Source organism: Pelecanus crispus, chromosome 9 (genome assembly GCF_030463565.1).
Source record: "Pelecanus crispus isolate bPelCri1 chromosome 9, bPelCri1.pri, whole genome shotgun sequence".
Classification (NCBI taxonomy): Eukaryota; Metazoa; Chordata; class Aves; order Pelecaniformes; family Pelecanidae; genus Pelecanus; species Pelecanus crispus.
Window position 1 is genome coordinate 591,788 of NC_134651.1, and position 16,983 is coordinate 608,770.

Sequence of the window (16,983 nt, forward strand, 5' to 3'; positions counted from 1 at the left end):
AAACAAACGCAGGCTTTAGACTCACCTTCGGGCAATGTGTATGTGCTACCATTATCTGGGCTCTGTGTAAGAATTTGCAGTTGTCTTACAAACACATAAGTTCTACAACAAAATAAGTAAGTCTTACTCATTTTTAAAAATTGAAAGACTAGGCTGAGGTGCAGCCAGTGGTATTAGTACAGTGTTTGGACACGCTGCTCAGGTGCCGTCGGTGCCGATAGCTCCCCGTAGCGTTGGCATCCCAAGAGACCGTGTCCGTGGTCGGCTGGTGCAGATCCCGGTATTGCCACAGCTTTCGCTTCTGGTTGCGGCGTGGGCGGGTGCGAGCGCCTGTCCTCACAGCGCGCAGCACGACGCTGGCACAGCCGCAGGCGGGAGCCGCTCCAGTTGTGCCGTACTCTTGCTATAAATTCCTCAGTCCCTAGGAGTGTTGCATTTTTCTTTGTGTTTAAAGTGGTGGTCAGGAGTTTTGTTGAGAAAACCAGGCTAGCCTCAGTAACTTTTTTCTGAGTATTTTGAGGAGCTTTCACCCATTTACTGATGTGCTGCCACTTCCCTTGGCAAGGTGCTGGTGCCCTGCAAGCCTCTCCTGCCTCTGGTCCTCGGGCATCACCCTCAGAAGTAGTACCAGCTGTGTTGTGCCCAGCTCTGCAGAGGAGAAAACCTGAAACACTTTGATGGAGTGCTGGAACAAGTGTCACCTGCTCATTCACTGATCTGAAGAGGAAACACATCACTCTTTGGCAGTACCAGCTGAGGTATTCCTTATCCTAAATTCAGTTTCAGTCAGAAAAGATACTGGGTGTTGGGTTTGGTTTTTTTTTTTCTGCGAGATATAACAAAAGTTTGCCACTCCTTCAGAACTGAATGGTGTGGAAAGACCTAATGAAATAATGTGGGTTGTAGGCAATACTGAAGTAATTACTTTCATTAATCCTGCTATAATCAGAGAGAGTTTTGTTTTACACAAAAAAGCTCTTATGTCCCACCTGTCAGTAAGAAAAATTATCTTCCACTATAAATGTTGCTGAAATAAGGGAAAATGAATCAAATCTTTAGGAATTCTTGCTTAACAAGTTCTGCTGAAAGCACAGGTGTTAAAGCCTGTCAGAGCCAGAGCTTGACTTTGATCCTGCTTAAGCAGGAGCAGATTAGTTTGCTTGGCTGATGCCGCTGGGGTTCTGCCAGCACAGTGTAAATGAGATCAAATGTAGGATCTTTATAGGAACTAGGTACGAAAAGATGAGAGTAATTCCTTGGGAGGTTTTCTCCCGTGGGCACTTCCAAATTCTCAAGGCTGGAACAAGCTTCCTTTCGCTGATGCGGTCCTCGTCGTTCTCTCGTGCGCTTTTCTGGGGACTGCTACCAGGCACTGGGTGACGTTTGCATAGGACTCCGTCATAACTCCAAAGAGCAATTCCCTGGAGGGATGCAGTTAGGACTGTTTTTCCTCCCTGTGTATTATATTTATTCACACCAAGCTGCATCTGTCACTTTACATGTAGTTTTTCCACTGTTGTGAGGCTTCCTACCACTGAATAACTCAGCGGACCGTATCACCTCACAACTCACTGCCTCTTCCAAATAGCAAACATCTTAATATTGAGCAAAGCCATATGCGGAGCTAGTATTTTTCTTGAGTGATTCAGGCAGAGGGTTCTGGTCACAGAGGGGAGCTGCAGGCAGATTCAGCTTCGGTGACAGACCGTGATTGCAGTTTGCACGAGTCGGGCTGTCACTGTTGCCCCTGCGACTCAAATCCCCACCCGGTTCTGCTGTTTGTGCCGCAAAGTGGCCCTCGCCAGCAGCAGGGCTGGGAGGTGGCAGGGGGAGCACCCTGCAGCGTCCTGCCGCTCGCCTGGGCGAGCTTCGCCTGTGCCCGGGGAAGCCCAGCACGTCCCGCGAGGCAGAGCGCGCAAAGTAACCAGGAAGCAACAGCTACTGCTGCGCACGCGTGTTAGCACAGCATGACCTGCGGTGTAGTTTTTGCAAAATATTTATTACAAAATAAAAGTAAATATGGCAACAAAACTTAAATAGCAAATGATGCGACACTGGCCATAAAGCTCTTGCTATATTATTAGTCTTTTACAATAATCAATAGTCAAGTATGTCTCCAAGGGAAGCTGCATGTGGACAGCTTATTTCTGTATTATCGGCTCTAGCTGTTTGAGATGCATGAGATGTGTGCCTCCTGCTTTCACCTGTGCCCGGCTGTGCCGTGTGCTGGGCTCACTGATCCCCCTAAAACGGACAGGAGGCGGCAATTCCCACGCTCTGTGAAACCCGCCATGCTTCACCCCAGCCCCTCCTCCCCTTTTTTCCTTTAAAAACACAGCAAATGATCCAATGCCCATCCCTTTTTAATAAGGTAGCGGGAAACAGAGTATCAACACTGAAGTACCTATTGTTCCCCTTTGAGTCACAACCTCTATTGTGAGAGGCTGCTTGGATTTCTTTCCCACCTACTAAAAACTGCTATTAAAGCTCACCAGTGAGAGAGCAAGTCTGTGTTCCTGCTGAAAGGACTTTTAGGTGTGCTCCAAACAGGAATGCAGTACTTCAAGTCTCTTAAGCTATGTGGAAGCACTCTTTAAATAAAATATAATTAAATTAAAAAAGGTGACTGTGTGTGGGGAATCTTCCTAAGGCACCCAAGAATTTAAAAAGACCTTTTCCCACTCATATTACTTACAGGACGCTCTTGTTTCTCTTCTTTCCAAAGTTAAAAATGTTGGCTGGTTAGGAGTCTTAGTGTACATGATGACATAGTTGAATATCATTAAAAAAACCAGAACAAAAAGAAAACCCTTGGTGAATGTAAAGCACTATGTCCAGACAGCCTAGGTTTCGCTAGCTACGCAAATACATCACGGACAACACGTAGAAATAGTCACGTTAATGCCGAGGTTTCCGTTGTCAGCAAAAAGGTGCGCTATAGCCGTGTCAAAAACTAGGCAGTCGCTGTTCAGAATGGCCGCAGGCACCCCGTCATGGATGGAGCGCGGCGTTGCCTCCCAGGTCAGCCGGCGGCGGTTGCCGTTCAGCTCCAGTCTGTATGCAAAGTTCTCCGCTTGCTTACGGGTGCCGATGAGCAGCACGATGGCGAAAAACTGCTGGTGACCTTCGTACTTCTCTTGTTTCTCCAGCACCAGCATGAAGTGGTGACCAAAGCACGACTGCATCATCACCCAGTCAACCGCACCTGGAAGGTTAATGTCTGTGGCAAGAAAAACGATGTCTTCTCCCTGAAGGGTGGTAATGCTTTTGTGGACGTGCATGAGGTGGGACATCACGGCTTCCAAGGATCCCTGCCATTTACAGGAGGCACCCGGGCACGGGCAGGAGTAGGGACGATACTCACAGATCTCTTCATGCTTTGTCTTTTCTGTGTGATGGAGCATCAGAGAGCAGCCTGTCGTGGCGTACTGGAAGAAAAAAACAAATACAAGCCGTCAGGAAAGGCACCAGCACTACTGTTCGCTGCTCCCACCTGTCAACTGGAAACACTGGTGATCAACCAGAACTCTTGTTCTCATTGCACATTTTACATTAGGTACTTCTATTTAGCCCTGGATTCAGAACTGAGCTCTACTTAATTTTGTTTCCACTTAAAAATGGATTCTTCTTGTCTTTTGTGGTTGGGTTTTTTTTTCCCTAATGCAAGAATTCAGATAAAATGGATTGTAAGGCTGAGTTGTAATTAGATCTGATAGGTCCAGATCAGCTGAAGTGGTCCTGGTTTGTATTTTTTTTTCTTTAAAAAGAACAAAGGATTCTAGTTTCAGCAAACAGCTACACACAGTGAATTATTTTTAATAGCTGTACCTTATTACCATCACAGAGAAAAAGTACTTCCATTAAATTCAAATGCAGATTCCCCACAGCTTTTTTTAAACGCTGGAACAGTTTCAACACTGCGGTTGTTGAGAAGTGGAGAGCGAGAGGACAATTTTTCACCGAGCGTAAACCTAGCGCACAAGTGAGTACCATCGAACTTCTCTTAATGTCGTCGGGCATGTTAGATGGTTAATTTGCTTTAAACAACTGGGGGTGCTTTCCCTTTTTCTTATCAGTTCAGTTGTCCACACTGACTACAGTGCTTTCATGCTACCTCCATAGAAAACAGTCTCTCCTATTCTTCCCAAGAGCACAGCTCCCCCAGCCTGCAGGTATCTGTAGTGATACCAACACCACTAACACTATCACGCACTTTACGACACGTGTCTGTGGCTGCTTACAGACACTATGACGCTTCCTTGAAGACAGACATAAACAAGGTATAAATGGTTATTTCTGGGCTAATTATGCGTGCAAGAAGTTTCAGCTCAAAGGGTCAAATGCCCAAGGTGCAAATCACCCATGCTGCAAGCACTAGAAATACTGCGCTAGGAATACCGGGACAGAAACTTGAGCTTGTGCTTCTGGAGGAGCTGGTTTTATAAGCCATAAAGAGTTAACGTGAGCCCTTGCTTACTGTGTCTGCCCCTGCTGCTTAATCCTCTGCTAACGGCTTTATTGCAGGGCGCTGCAGTGGAACGAGGTGTCCTCCTGCCAAAGGCAGAAGCCCCATCACGGCAAACGCGTGGTCTGCCATGCCCGCTGCCCTGCCGTGTAGCGCAGCGACCCAGGTACGCGCACGCTTCCAGCCCCACTGGCCTGCTGGTTTTTCCCACGTTCATACCCCTGTTAACACTTCCATCATGCAGTGTGTTGAAGAGCAGCTCCGAATCTAACCTCATTAACAAAATTAGGAAGGATATACAAGCTGCTGGTTGGGCAAAACCAGATGTCAATGTGAAAGCAACCAGTGGTGACTACAGAAGTGAGAGCGTAAAAACAAGATGAGCAAATAGTGGTGGGTTTGCCCTTCACTGTGAGAAGTACCCGCTTTTGTGTGCTCCCAAACCCATCGCTGCAGGTTTCACTTGGTGAGGAGCCCTACCAATGATGGGAGACTGAACAGCAAAAACTGACTTGCTGTCTTTGTGCTGCTTGGCAAATGTTATTGATCTTTAGCATCCCCCTCAAAAACCCGCATTGCCTCTCCCTGTGTACAGGTTATACTGTATCTTTGAGCTGCTTGGCCTGTGCACCTCTTTCACTTCTACTGCGTCCGCCTTGAGATGGGGAGCCAGGGCTGTGCATGGTGCTAACGGTGCAGGTATGACTCTAATGCCTGGGCTGGCATGACTGTTTTCTGCTTTTTCATTGCCCTTATCATTTCTAGTATTCCATGCTGGAAAGTATTATGTACTTGTTTTCATAGTCATTTGTTCAGCACTCTATTCTCTTTCCTAAGAGGAAACGGTCAGCTCAGAGTTCATCACCATATACATGACTCATCACATACAGCATGCCATTTTTTTGCCAGATATGTCACTCTGTGTGTGCTGCTCTGAACCTCCCTTTGACAGGATAGCTTTCTGAGTGTCCTAAAGCATTCGGAAAACATCAGTTAAGCTTGAAAGTGCTCAGCAGAGACAGGCCGGTATTATCAACCCTGTAAACGAAGGCAGGGACACAGGATTAAAGTAACTTGTCTGAAGCCACATGGGAAATCAGTAGCAGAGCTGCGAATAGACTGCTGAGTCTAAATCCCTCCTGCTCTACCCAGCAGACTCTCCCTCTAGCATACAGGTAGCTTGAGCTACAAATAATGCTGCTGGAAAGAAGAGGCCTGCCTGCTCCTGTGTGTGTGTCAGCAGTGTTCAGGGACCCTCTCGTGCTTCTCCCTCCTCCAGTGCTTTGTAAACCATCTCTCCCTGCTTTTAAGATCCCTCCAGAAGCATTCAGCCAAGCTTGGGCACAGGTGCTCAGCCCAGTCTAGCAGTGACCCATGGCAGCTCCCCCAGGGATGCACGGTGAGGTCCAGCCCAGAAAACGGCGAGCCTCTGTGCCTTCCGGAGCCTCGCACCGGTGAGGAAACCGGCTCGGGCCACAGCCAGCTGCCCAGCAGAGCGCATTTATAAACTCTGCTCTGCCAGCAGTGCTGGGTCTGCTGGTATGGCTCACCTGGGAAAGGACCAGAGAGCATTGTGTCGTTTCATTCAGAGCGGGCGGGCTCTATGCACGTGTGCAGGTAGGGTGACGCAAGCAGACCCCTACGTGTAAGGGATGTCTGTTCAGTTAAAAACAAAATAAACACACGTTTTTATCAGGAAAAACACCCCACCGCTTTCTTAGCGTCTACTATGTCTTGGAAATAGGAAGTGTGACCTTACTTAGGTTTAGTATATTTGCTTAAAATCTTTAAAGTGACAGTTTGGTTTTTTTTTTTAATTAAAGAAAAGCTCTGAAGAGACCGTAGAGACAGCATTGGACAATATAGAGGAGTAAGTTTGTATACAATAACAACATAAATGTGCAATTTCTGTTTGCAAGTTGTTTGCTTACGTGGGAAACCCATCATGCTTTCCCTTGAACTCATGGAGTAGCAGCAGTAGTCTAAGGACATAAGCAGGTCTGCCTACCTCCTACCACCTGTCTAAAGAAAATCAAAGCAAGAGATTAGTCTGGTATTATTTAAGACTTCTCAGTTAATACAGAGTCTCACTATGCCTTCCACTTTTTAAATCCAAAGTGTTGGTTGTGAGGTGCAGAAAGACTTTCAATTTTTTTCTGCAAAGCAAAGCATCAGAGTACAATACAATGAATTTACTGGATTCATTTTTCTTCAAAAGGACCAGAAGCATCTGGAAACTCAGAAACACGGCAGTATCTCCAGTTAGAGGTGGCTGTGTTAAAGGATGCTGGAAGACTCTTCATGCGAGGTATCTGTCCTAGCTTCCCAGATGCAGAGCATCACCACCGCTAGGAAAGCTGGCAAGAATGGGGTTTCAAACCCCTGAAAAATCAAGCCCCATGTACTTAGATTTTTTTTTAACTGTATGCAATAACTAGAAAAGTAATTTCCTTTATTATAAGTAAACCTTACTGTTAGGTTGAGTTAATCACAGCACTGATAATTACTGGTGTACCTACGCAGAAGTTTTGGGGTTGGTGGTTTGGTTGTTTCTTTTTCCCTATTCTACATTGCTAAATGCCATCCGTATAGCTGCCCAACTGGGCTGCTGTCAGTGTGTAAACAAACGCTGGGTTCGCTATTGGATATTTTCCTTAGTGCTGGGCTAGGTTTTGCCTGTGTATGTCGCAGGTAAGCTCTACTGTAAACTGAAACGCAAGCAGGAACTGCCTGCAGTTTTACACAGGGCAGATGAGGAATGCTGGTCCCATGTCATTTCCATGGCCACGCCAAGATCGCTCAAGCATGAACATCGCTGTTTGTCAAGTCCCACCACAAAAGGCTAGCAAAACACGGCAGGGCACAGATCTCGGCTAATAACTCGTGGTTACACAAGGACCGCAGTTCTGCCGGTGACAACAGAGAACACGCACAGCTCTACTTGCCTTCCTGCAGACTTTGGATGACGTGGTGAAATTGAGAAACGCCTCTCCCGCCCTGTGCTGCTCAGTTAGCCAGGTCACAGTTCCAAGTTTAGCAGCTAACGATCACAGTGTATCTCACGCACTGCTGTGAAAATGGATTCTGGTGTCTCCTCATGCAGCTGCAAATTTGTAAGATTTATTTTCTTTCATAGCCAGTATCGGACAGAAACCCCAAAGTTACAGAAGGACCTATACTCAAATTAGGTCAGCTTTATAACTAGATAGTACCTTTATATTATTTTCCATTTGCACTTATTTAAAAGATGAAAGAAAATAACAAATTCCTTTTGGCATTCATTAATTAGGAGTTTGAGTGTATTTATGATGTGCATTTTATCTTCTGCAGATTGCTTAGAGCACTAAAAGGCATTTTATATTTTCAGTAACTTTACTGTGACTTTAAGATTTAAATCCCCCTATTTTTTTTTTTTCCAGAAGCCCTGTAAAGTGCAGGGATGCAATAACTGTAATTCTTTCTTAAAGCATTTTAAGAAGAACAACCCTCAAAGCAACCACAGCCACAGGCAACACCAAATCTCTGTTTTCTGTTGGCTCTGTCGTGTCTCAGTCCTATTGATTTCGAGTACCCTCCACAGTTATCTCTAGAAGTGCGGGGACCTCCTCTGGACAGACCGCCATCTCTATTTGCTCCTTCACACTTTTTTGGAGCTCCAATTTCTGCCCCTCGCCGAAAGCTTATGTCACGTTTGCTTAATGCATTGCAAACCACAGGTGAGTCAGGCCAGGGCCAGGCCCTGCCGCGCGGTGGGCTGGTGTGGGGCGGCTCTTGCCGAAACCCCGGTGCTGCTGCAGCACCCAATGGGCACCCACCGCCGAGGGGGACGGTGGGCCACCTCCCCGCTGGCTGCCGGTGACCTGCGTAAGCACTGACCGAGCATTACAGCCCTGACGCTTCATTGCTGTTTCTGGGCCCAAGAAGTAAGAGTGAAAAAACATTAATGCGTGCTAATTTCACTTTGCAGCTCTTGGGAACAGTGAAAGCAGCAGAGCAGGAATTGCTCATGGCAGAAAAAAAATCCACATAAAAGAGAGGGTGTGCGAGGGAAGAGGAGCAGACGCTTATTGACACCTCTGCCTCTGCAAGGAGCTGCTGGGTGCCCGACGAGCGGGGGACGGATCGCTCGCTCACGGACGCTGGTGCGCGGGGAGGACGCACGCTCCTGCACGGGTCATACCGCAGCGCGATCTGGGACGCGGGGCTCCGAGTGCCGTGTTTTCGGGTCCGCAGGTCCGAGCTAGGCAACTCAGAGGATGCACCTGTGATCACAGCAGCGCAGCGCAGCGCGGGGGAACTCGACATCCTGCCCCTGCACGCATCTGGGGCCAGGGGCTGTTGCCAGCCCCTGCGCTGCCCCAGCTGTCCCCTCCCACGTGCCGTGGCCCAGGGCTCGTGCCTGCGCTAGGATCTCGCCGGGCAGCTGCGAGGTGCGGCACACCGACCGCTGCTGGTTCAGTCTCTTTCCAGCTCTCTCAGCTCCAAACTGGCTTGCAGGCGCTGTACTAAGAAACCAAACCAGGCCCCGAGCCGGCATGAGCCCAGTCCACAGCCTCCTGCTTGCTGCAGCGGCAGCCTCTGACACGCCGACCAGCACAGACCCGCACCTTGGGTTACTGCAGAGACCACCAAAACCACCACTGGGTCAGAGCCAAAACTCTCCCAGTCCCATAACCAAGACCTTGAGCTGCCCGATCCCCGGCACTTGCTTCAGCCATTGCAAACCTCACCGGCGTCCCTCCTTTGCCAAGGCACTGCTTTGAAGAGCACGACATCAACCACAGGAGTAATACTTGGAGGAATTTCTGGAAATGCCATTTTCTTAACTGGTTGACACATGCTAGCTGCCGCCTTATTTATATTTAGAGAATGCCCAACTGCAGAAGTGTTTACAGCTGATACACCTGAACCAGAACTTGCCCGTCAGACGCAGGGATCGCTATTCGGTTCTCCCGGCGTGGGGGCTGTTCTTGGACACACTCCTCTTTGTTGGTGCTTACTCCTCTACCCACAGAGAAAGCGAACCTCAAGGGGTGAAGAAGCCAATCCCGTCAACTAAGGGCTTAAGAAACCTTTCTGTTATCAAGTGAGTAAAGTAATGTCTGACAGGTAAAGTTAGGAACATCTTATCGTCTCCTCTTCACGGGGAAGAGTCTGTAGGCTTTTTCTTCCTTCTCCCACGCTTTGTTTACCCACAGCGCCTGGGGATGAGCAGGCAGGAGTCCTGCCCAGCAGTTTAGCTGCTGGAGAGACTGGCACCCTGCAGGCAGCAGAGCTGCACCTCAGTGCAATGACGGGCTGCGAGGACTCTGGTCTGGGGAGCTGCTCCAGCCCGGAGGCATCCGTTTCGTTTAGGACAAGCAGGGAATACCAGCTGTCACAGACGAGACCGACGAGACACTTTAGAAAATGAGAACTAGGCCAGCGTTTCTGTGAAAAACCCGCACTGGCTGTTTGTATTCCCTTGGGCTCGGAGTGGGTCACAGCTGGGCGTGCGTCTCGCTGCACTTGTTGCTGCGTTCAGCAGAGAGGACCCGTGTCCCGCCACTGCGCTCCATCTGTTACTGCTGCCGAGGTTAGCTCCCGTTCACGGGTGAGCAGTGAAACAGCCCCACGCTCTCAGAAGCTCCGCAAGACGCTGACAGCCATCCCATCCTGCGACCCAGCCAGCCCCCTGAAGCAGACAGGGCTCTCGCCACCATCCACGCTGCGCTGCAGGACTTGACATGGACGATATGGTTGGGAGGTGCCGCTACTCCCTGCGCATCCGTAACGATGCTCCTGTGGGCTAGCCGGGGAAAGCTGCTGCTAGGGTCTGCCTTTTCCGGGCAGAGGTGGCGAGGGCCTGCTCGCGGCTCTCACCGGAAAGCTCGCCATGCACCGCCGGAGCCCGGCAGTGCCTGCTCCGGCTCCCTTGCTCCCACTGCCAGCCTGACCATGGCTCTCCACCTCGCCACGGACAGCGCTGTATTTTAAAACTTTCTTCTCATATTCCACATCAGCGACGGCTCCAGCAGTTCCTGTACCTGTCCCTCCATCACTTCAGCCTGCGGTTTTAAAGTGCTTGTGCTATTACAGAGGTATGAGCGTCGAGGGGTTCCAGGAAGACATAAAAAGGACACACTCAGCGTTGCCTGCGTGTATGTATCTGCCATCCTGGTAAATGTCTATTAGGAAGGACATGCACTTTAGAGCAGTTCACCTAGTTCTTTTAAACAGAAAACTCACTTAAAAAAAAAAAAAGAGACTTAAATGTTTAATCTGAATACTTGAAATAGTGCTGGGACAGACCAGACTTGAAAAAAGAATAATTCAGATGTAATTACTGACCCGACAGCTTACCAGCCCCTGCCCTTCCAAAGGAGGGCTGCAGAGGACTAACGAGAGACACGCACAGAATTTCTTCTACCTCCACTTTTTTTAAGACTGAGCATCAGCATAGGTTAAAATAACTGGGGGTGGGGGGGGGGGAATACAAGATCTAGCCTTCGTATCTGCTGATTATGCCAAATACTAGGCTGATACTTAGAGCAGGATTTTCAGTGAATTGGAAAGAATCCTTAGAAGTTTTGCTTTTGAAGGCTGGTGGCACTCCCGTCATCTTATTTTACTTCAGAAACCTGCAGAACCACGGAACAGGCTAATGGAGGCCAGCAAGCGCCTCCTTTTCTGTTCTGCATTTAGGATGGGGAGGAAGTAAAGGCAGGAGGACCATCAGAAGATGAAGACTTTGCAGAGCTACAGCTTTGCTGTCTGCAGTGGCTCTGGATGAATCCCATGCGCTGTTGAGGGAGGAGACTCCTAGGGTGTCTTCAGCGTGGGCATTATTGTAAATAGCAAGAAATCGTCACCTTCTACAAACTGCCAAGCGGACCTGCTGTTGCTTACATTGGATGAAGCTTAGAAGCCTCCTTAAGAGTCTTCTTGTAAGCTGCAATATCAAACTAGCGATAAAGACGAGATGTAAACCCGTCGGGGAGATCCTGCATCGATCTGTTCTCCCCTCCTCGGTCTGCTCAGCGTGCAAATCGCAGGCCAGCGCAGACACGGCCAAACACGACCCTGCACCTACCCCGGCTGGCTCGCTGTGTTTTGACGGCGAACGAGTGGGTTTGTTATTTTTTTTTTGGGGGGGGGGCTGAAAGAAGATCGCGCGTTTCTTCGCCGCTTAGAAATTAAAAAAACCAACCACAAACCCCGCGCTTTGAGGTCCTCGTGACGGCGAGACACCCAAACGGGTCGGCGTTTCTGCCGTGCTGCTGGCGGAGGGGACACGCGACGACTGCCAGCCGCCGACACCCGAAGTTTTATAGTGAGAAAGAAAGTTTTTTCTCTTTTCTTTGGGCTGTTGCGGGGCCGCGCACCTTGTTTTCGTGGGGGAAAGTGTCTGGGGGGGGGAAGCAATGAGAGAGGGGGCAGGGGGACGGGGATGGGGGGGGCCGGGCGGCCCTCCCGGGCCGCCCGGCCCCCCCCATCCCCGTCTCCCTGCCAAAACCCTTACCTTGCAGGGGAAGAGCACGGCCGAGGCCACCTTCTCCATGGCCAGGTTCCTGATGCTGGGGGTGAGGGAGCCCCGGCAAGTGGGGCAGAGGCTCAGCTTCTCCCTGCATGGATTGCAGACCAGGTGCCCGGCCTGACACTGCAGGATGGGCGGCAGCACATAGTCGAAGCAGACGGGGCACTCGAAGAGCGAAGTCAGTTCGTGATGCTGCTGCTGTTGCGGCGGCGGCGGAGGAGGAGGAGGAGGAGGAGGAGGCGGGGGGGGAGGCGGCGGAGACGCCCCGCCGGGACCCGGCAGGACGGCGGCGGGCACGGCGGGGGACGAGGCGTGCTGCTGCTGTTGCTGCTGCTTGCCGCAGGGCTTGCTAGCGCCGGGGCCGGCGGAGGACGGGCGGCTCATCGCGCCCCGCCGCCGCGACCACCATCGGGCCCCTGAGGCGGGAGGCGGCGCTGAGGCGAGCGGCGGCTGCGCGCGGCCTCCGCCCCGCTCCCGGCATGCTCCGGGCGGGCGGCGCGCGGAGCTGTCCGAGCGGTCAGCGCGCGGCGGCGGCCCTGAGGGGCTGGGGGCGAGGAGGCTGAGGGGAGGCCTGATCGCTCTGCAGCTCCTGGCAGGAGGGGGCAGGGAGGGGGGTCGGGCTCTGCTGCCAAGGAACAGCGATAGGACGAGAGGAAATGGGCTCAAGCTGCGCCGGGGGAGGTTTAGGTTGGATATTGGGAGAAATTTCTTCATGGAAAGGGTGGCCAAGCGCTGGAACAGGCTGCCCAGAGAGGTGGGGGAGTCCCCAGCCCTGGAGGGGTTAAAAAACGGGCAGAGGGTGGCACTTGGGGACATGGTTTAGTGGGCATGGGGGTGTTGGGGTGATGGTTGGACTGATGATCTTAGAGGGCCTTCCCGACCTTAGTGATTCCTGGTTTTTACTTTCATTAAAAACTAGTCCAGCCACCAAGCCAGGAAACATGAAATTGCTGCTCTTCCCTGAATTGGTTTAGTGTGGACTTGGCAGTGTTAGGTTAATGGTTGGACTGGATGATCTTAAAGGGCTTTTCCAACCTCAATGATTCGATGAAACCCCTTTACTTACACGTATGTATGTTTGTGTTCAAAAAACAGGCAGAGGTGGCACTTGGGGACATGGTTTAGTGGGCACGGTGGTGTTGGGTTGATGGTTGGGCTGATGATCTTAGAGGGCCTTTCCAACCTTAGTGATTCCCAGTTTTTACTTTCATTAAAAAATAATCCAGCCACCAAGCCAGGAAACATGAAATTGCTACTCTTCCCTGAATTGGCTCAGTGGTGCCCTTGGTAGTGTAGGTTAATGGTTGGAATGGATGATCTTAAAGGTCTTTTCCAACCTCAACGATTCCATGATTCTATGAACCCCTTTATTTACACGTATGTATGTTTGTGTTCAAAAAACGGTCAGAGGTGGCACTTTGGGACATGGTTTAGTGGGCATGGGGGTGTTGGGTTGATGGTTGGACTGGTGATCTTAAGAGACCCTTTCCAACCTTAGTGATTCCTGGTTTTACTTTCATTAAAGAATAATGCAGCCACCAAGCCAGGACACATGAAATGAATTATTCCTCTCCCCTTAATTGGTTTAGTGGTGGACTTGGTAGTGTTAGGTTAATGGTTGGACTGGGTGATCTTAAATGCCTTTTCCAACCTAAACAATTCTACGATTCTGCAACCAAACCCTTCCTGCCAAGGCGCCGGTGGTGGTGGCCGGCCTGTGAGGGCGGTTGGGAAGGTGCGAGGGTCGCTGCGCCCACCGGTGCGCGTGTGTCGTGGGCGCTGGGATCCAACTGGGACAACTGCGGCGTTGCCTGCAAATGCGAGTATGCCTCAGGCCAGCCGGGCGCAGGCCAATGCAGTGCTTGCAGGCAGGGGTTCATAGCAGTAAAAATGTGAAAAAGAGCAATAAAAGATGTTTTGGGCTGTTTTCAAATGTTATTTTGAATGAGGTATTTCCTTAGGTCTGGTTTGACATGTGGGGCACCAGACAAGAAAAGCAGTTGGGCTGTTTTCGTTCCCCAGATAAAAGAAGTTTGGGAAGAAAAATGTGGTGCTTCAAATGTCTTCTGTTTCAGGAACACTGCAGAAGTGAAGGCGTTGAAGTCTCAGGACAGAACTTGTCCAAAATCCCTTTCCTATTACAGCAAGACTGAAGAATAAAGGAAAGCGTTTGCTTGTAGGCAGTGGAGCCATGGTTAAATAGGCGTATTTGTATACAGGCTTATTGTTCCATATGCAACAACATTCAACCGTAAGCCCCTGGGATGTCACGGCTCTCCTCACTCTGGGCCTAGACGCAATTCTCGCCTGTTTCGTACAAAATCTGCCCGGTGCGCCTGTGCAGCATACCCAGTCAGGGTGACCCGAGATGAGCTCTGTCCTACAAGGTTATTTCCCCCGTCAGCAAAATGGGTGAGTTTTTCTCACATATATTATTTTCCCAAGAGTTCTCCTTGCAATTTGTCTCCAACGCTTCTAGTCCTGAAACAAGCAATAATACTTTCCTCCCAGATACCCACACTGAGCATTTTTAACCCTTCACTAAAGTGGTGTTATTATCAAAGTTCCTTTAGGATGTGCAGCTGTGTGACTCGTTCTTGACTCCAGGCCTTGCAAAATTTCCAGTTGAGGCACTATTTGCACTCACCTTTCATTAAAAAGAAGGTGCCTTATTAGCTGAAGTCTGATTTTTTCCTCGTGTTTGTAAAGTTCCATTAAACCTTGCAAGATGGGACAGGCCAAGAAATGAGAAGAAATCCTTTTGTATACAGTTCTCCTAACAGAGTGTTTTACAGGTTGTTTTCCTTTGCTATTTTGAGAAATCATTCGATAACGCACCGTGCATTCGGGTGTAATGAAAAGGCCTTGCACTTTGTGAGGTACAAATTAACAAGATCAGAGGGTGGACCTCACCACGATCGTTTGCACCAGGAAAGCACAAATGGGAATGAGCACCTGAATTTTTGCTGAATTTTTATAGGAACGAAGCACTGCGCTGAATGAAGCCTATGACAGCCAACTCCCCACGAGCCCTAGAAGTTAGGCAGCACTAAGGAAAGATGTGCAAGTTACACCAAGTAGTTTAAAAAAAAAAAAAAATCACTCTCAAAGAATGACAGTATTTTGGCATCTTGAAATAAAATTTGGCTTAAAATCTTCACCAATGGTTTACCGAACCAGTTCCAATTAAAACCGAATTCACAACAGAAAGCCAAACTCTTGACAACTAGCTGCTGGGAAAAAAAAATGTTTAGTAGATTCAGATGTGGTATAATTGAGATGTTTGTACCATGTGCTCTAGAAATTATGTGGCTGTACAATATATAGCCTAAAAAAGGCTACCGAGTTACTAAGATTTTGAGAAAATTCCCTTTCTCTTTTTTATCTACAGGTTATATCAAAACGAAACAGAGAACTTGGGTTGTAAAAGCTGTTGAGGAATTTATAGGCATATGCGTCTGTCTTTTGAGACACTTTAGAGAATCCAAGTCGATAGGCCCTGAGATTCTAGTCTCCATCCTGGAGTGCCGAGTCCTTTTCTCCTCCGATCCCATGGCCTGAGAATAGTCCTGTGGTCTTGGACAAGACCTCTTACTCGCTTTATGGTTTATTATATATTCTGTGGTACAGGAAAGAGGGAAAATAAGAGCCTTTTCACAAATAGACAGGAACTGTGCGGATGCTTATACAAATGAAATCTGTTTTTTCTGTGCTTTCGATAATACAGGGTAATTTAAAAATATGTGATTTAAGCTATATATATTTTTTTTTTTTTTTTTTTAAATGTCAGACTGTGGCTATCCCACTTTTCTTTAGCAACCCCAAAGACTCCTCTTAAATAAATAATGTACAAAAAAAGATACTCTGGATTTCAGAGCCCATTTCTTATGCTTGAGATAAATGGGAAAGCACAAGTCAGACTCCGAGCTGGTCGAGTAAGTGCCAGAAAGGCATGAGGCTGCCACAGGCTTCCCCGGTTATCGATCGTCTGCTAACAAAGGCACCGGTCTCTGGAGATGGCCATAGCCCGGCTCCCTGCAGCGCCGTGGGTTACCGTGCCTACGCCATAGGAATAATTGTTTTGCAGTAAAAAGATGATTTGTAAAGCAGTGGTAAATAAAGAAGTGAGCTCGGCTTGTCTCCTCTGCAGCTTCAGAGCCCGCCGGTGACCGGGTCCGTGCAGGAGAGGGACCTCGCGTGTGAGGGAGGTTTCCCCCGCTTCCCGAGGCTGCGTGGCCGTGGCCGGGAAGGGGAGGGCGGCTGGGGGAAGCGGCGGTGCCCAGCCGAGGCTGGCAGACGCTGGCACATCCAGGCAGGGAAGAGCTGACGCTTTCCCTACCTGCCAGGGAGGTTCGCGGAGAGTTTGTCTCCGGAGGTCATGTGTGGCCTCCAGAGCCTTTCATGCAGCCGATCCCGTCTCTTCTTTCTCGTGCAGCTCCCTTGGAGGTAAAAACCTGCAGCTTGTCCGCGAGCTGCCAGAGGCTCCGATACTTGTTTCCTCCTTGAGATTAACGCGTGCAAAGTGCCAAAACGTGGCCTGAGTTTCACTTGTGTGTGCCTGGACTTGTTGCTCGCATTCCTCGCCAGGTAGCCCCTGATCCCCCCAAATATTCCTGTATTTCAGGGGACGACAGCACCCCTGAGTATCTGTGGGAGGTGGGGGGGTTTTGCAAGGTTTAGCTGCCTTCTGCAAAGAAATTTCCAGACTAGAAGTGAAAATCTGTAGCTGTTGTCCCTGTCATGAAGACAGAGCTTTCCGAGGTGCCGGAGCTGTGGGGGTTTTTCAGACAAGTTTGACTAATAGCCAGACTGTGTCATTATTGCTTCTTATTTTTAAAGCATCCACAAGCGTGATGTTACCTCGCAGAAATGAGCGAGGGCTTAGTTCTCACTGAGGGAAATCGGCAGCTCAAATTTAGCCCTGCGCTGCAAGGAGGTTATAAAAAGACATGAAGACGTGAGGGCAGAAGGATGAAAGCCCAAGGGAGGCAGTGAGGACATG

General features: G+C 49.4%; 1 protein-coding gene across 1 annotated transcript; it reads right to left on the reverse strand.

Moving 5' to 3' along the window:
- Window positions 1–2,870: 2,870 nt before the first annotated feature.
- Window positions 2,871–12,365, reverse strand: SIAH2 (siah E3 ubiquitin protein ligase 2). Its single transcript, XM_075716652.1, has 2 exons — window positions 11,967–12,365; window positions 2,871–3,428 (listed from the first exon to the last, which is right to left on the reverse strand). The coding sequence occupies exons 1-2, from the start codon at window positions 12,363–12,365 to the stop codon at window positions 2,871–2,873; spliced, it is 957 nt and encodes a 318-aa protein (XP_075572767.1).
- Between the last annotated feature and the right edge of the window lie 4,618 nt (window positions 12,366–16,983).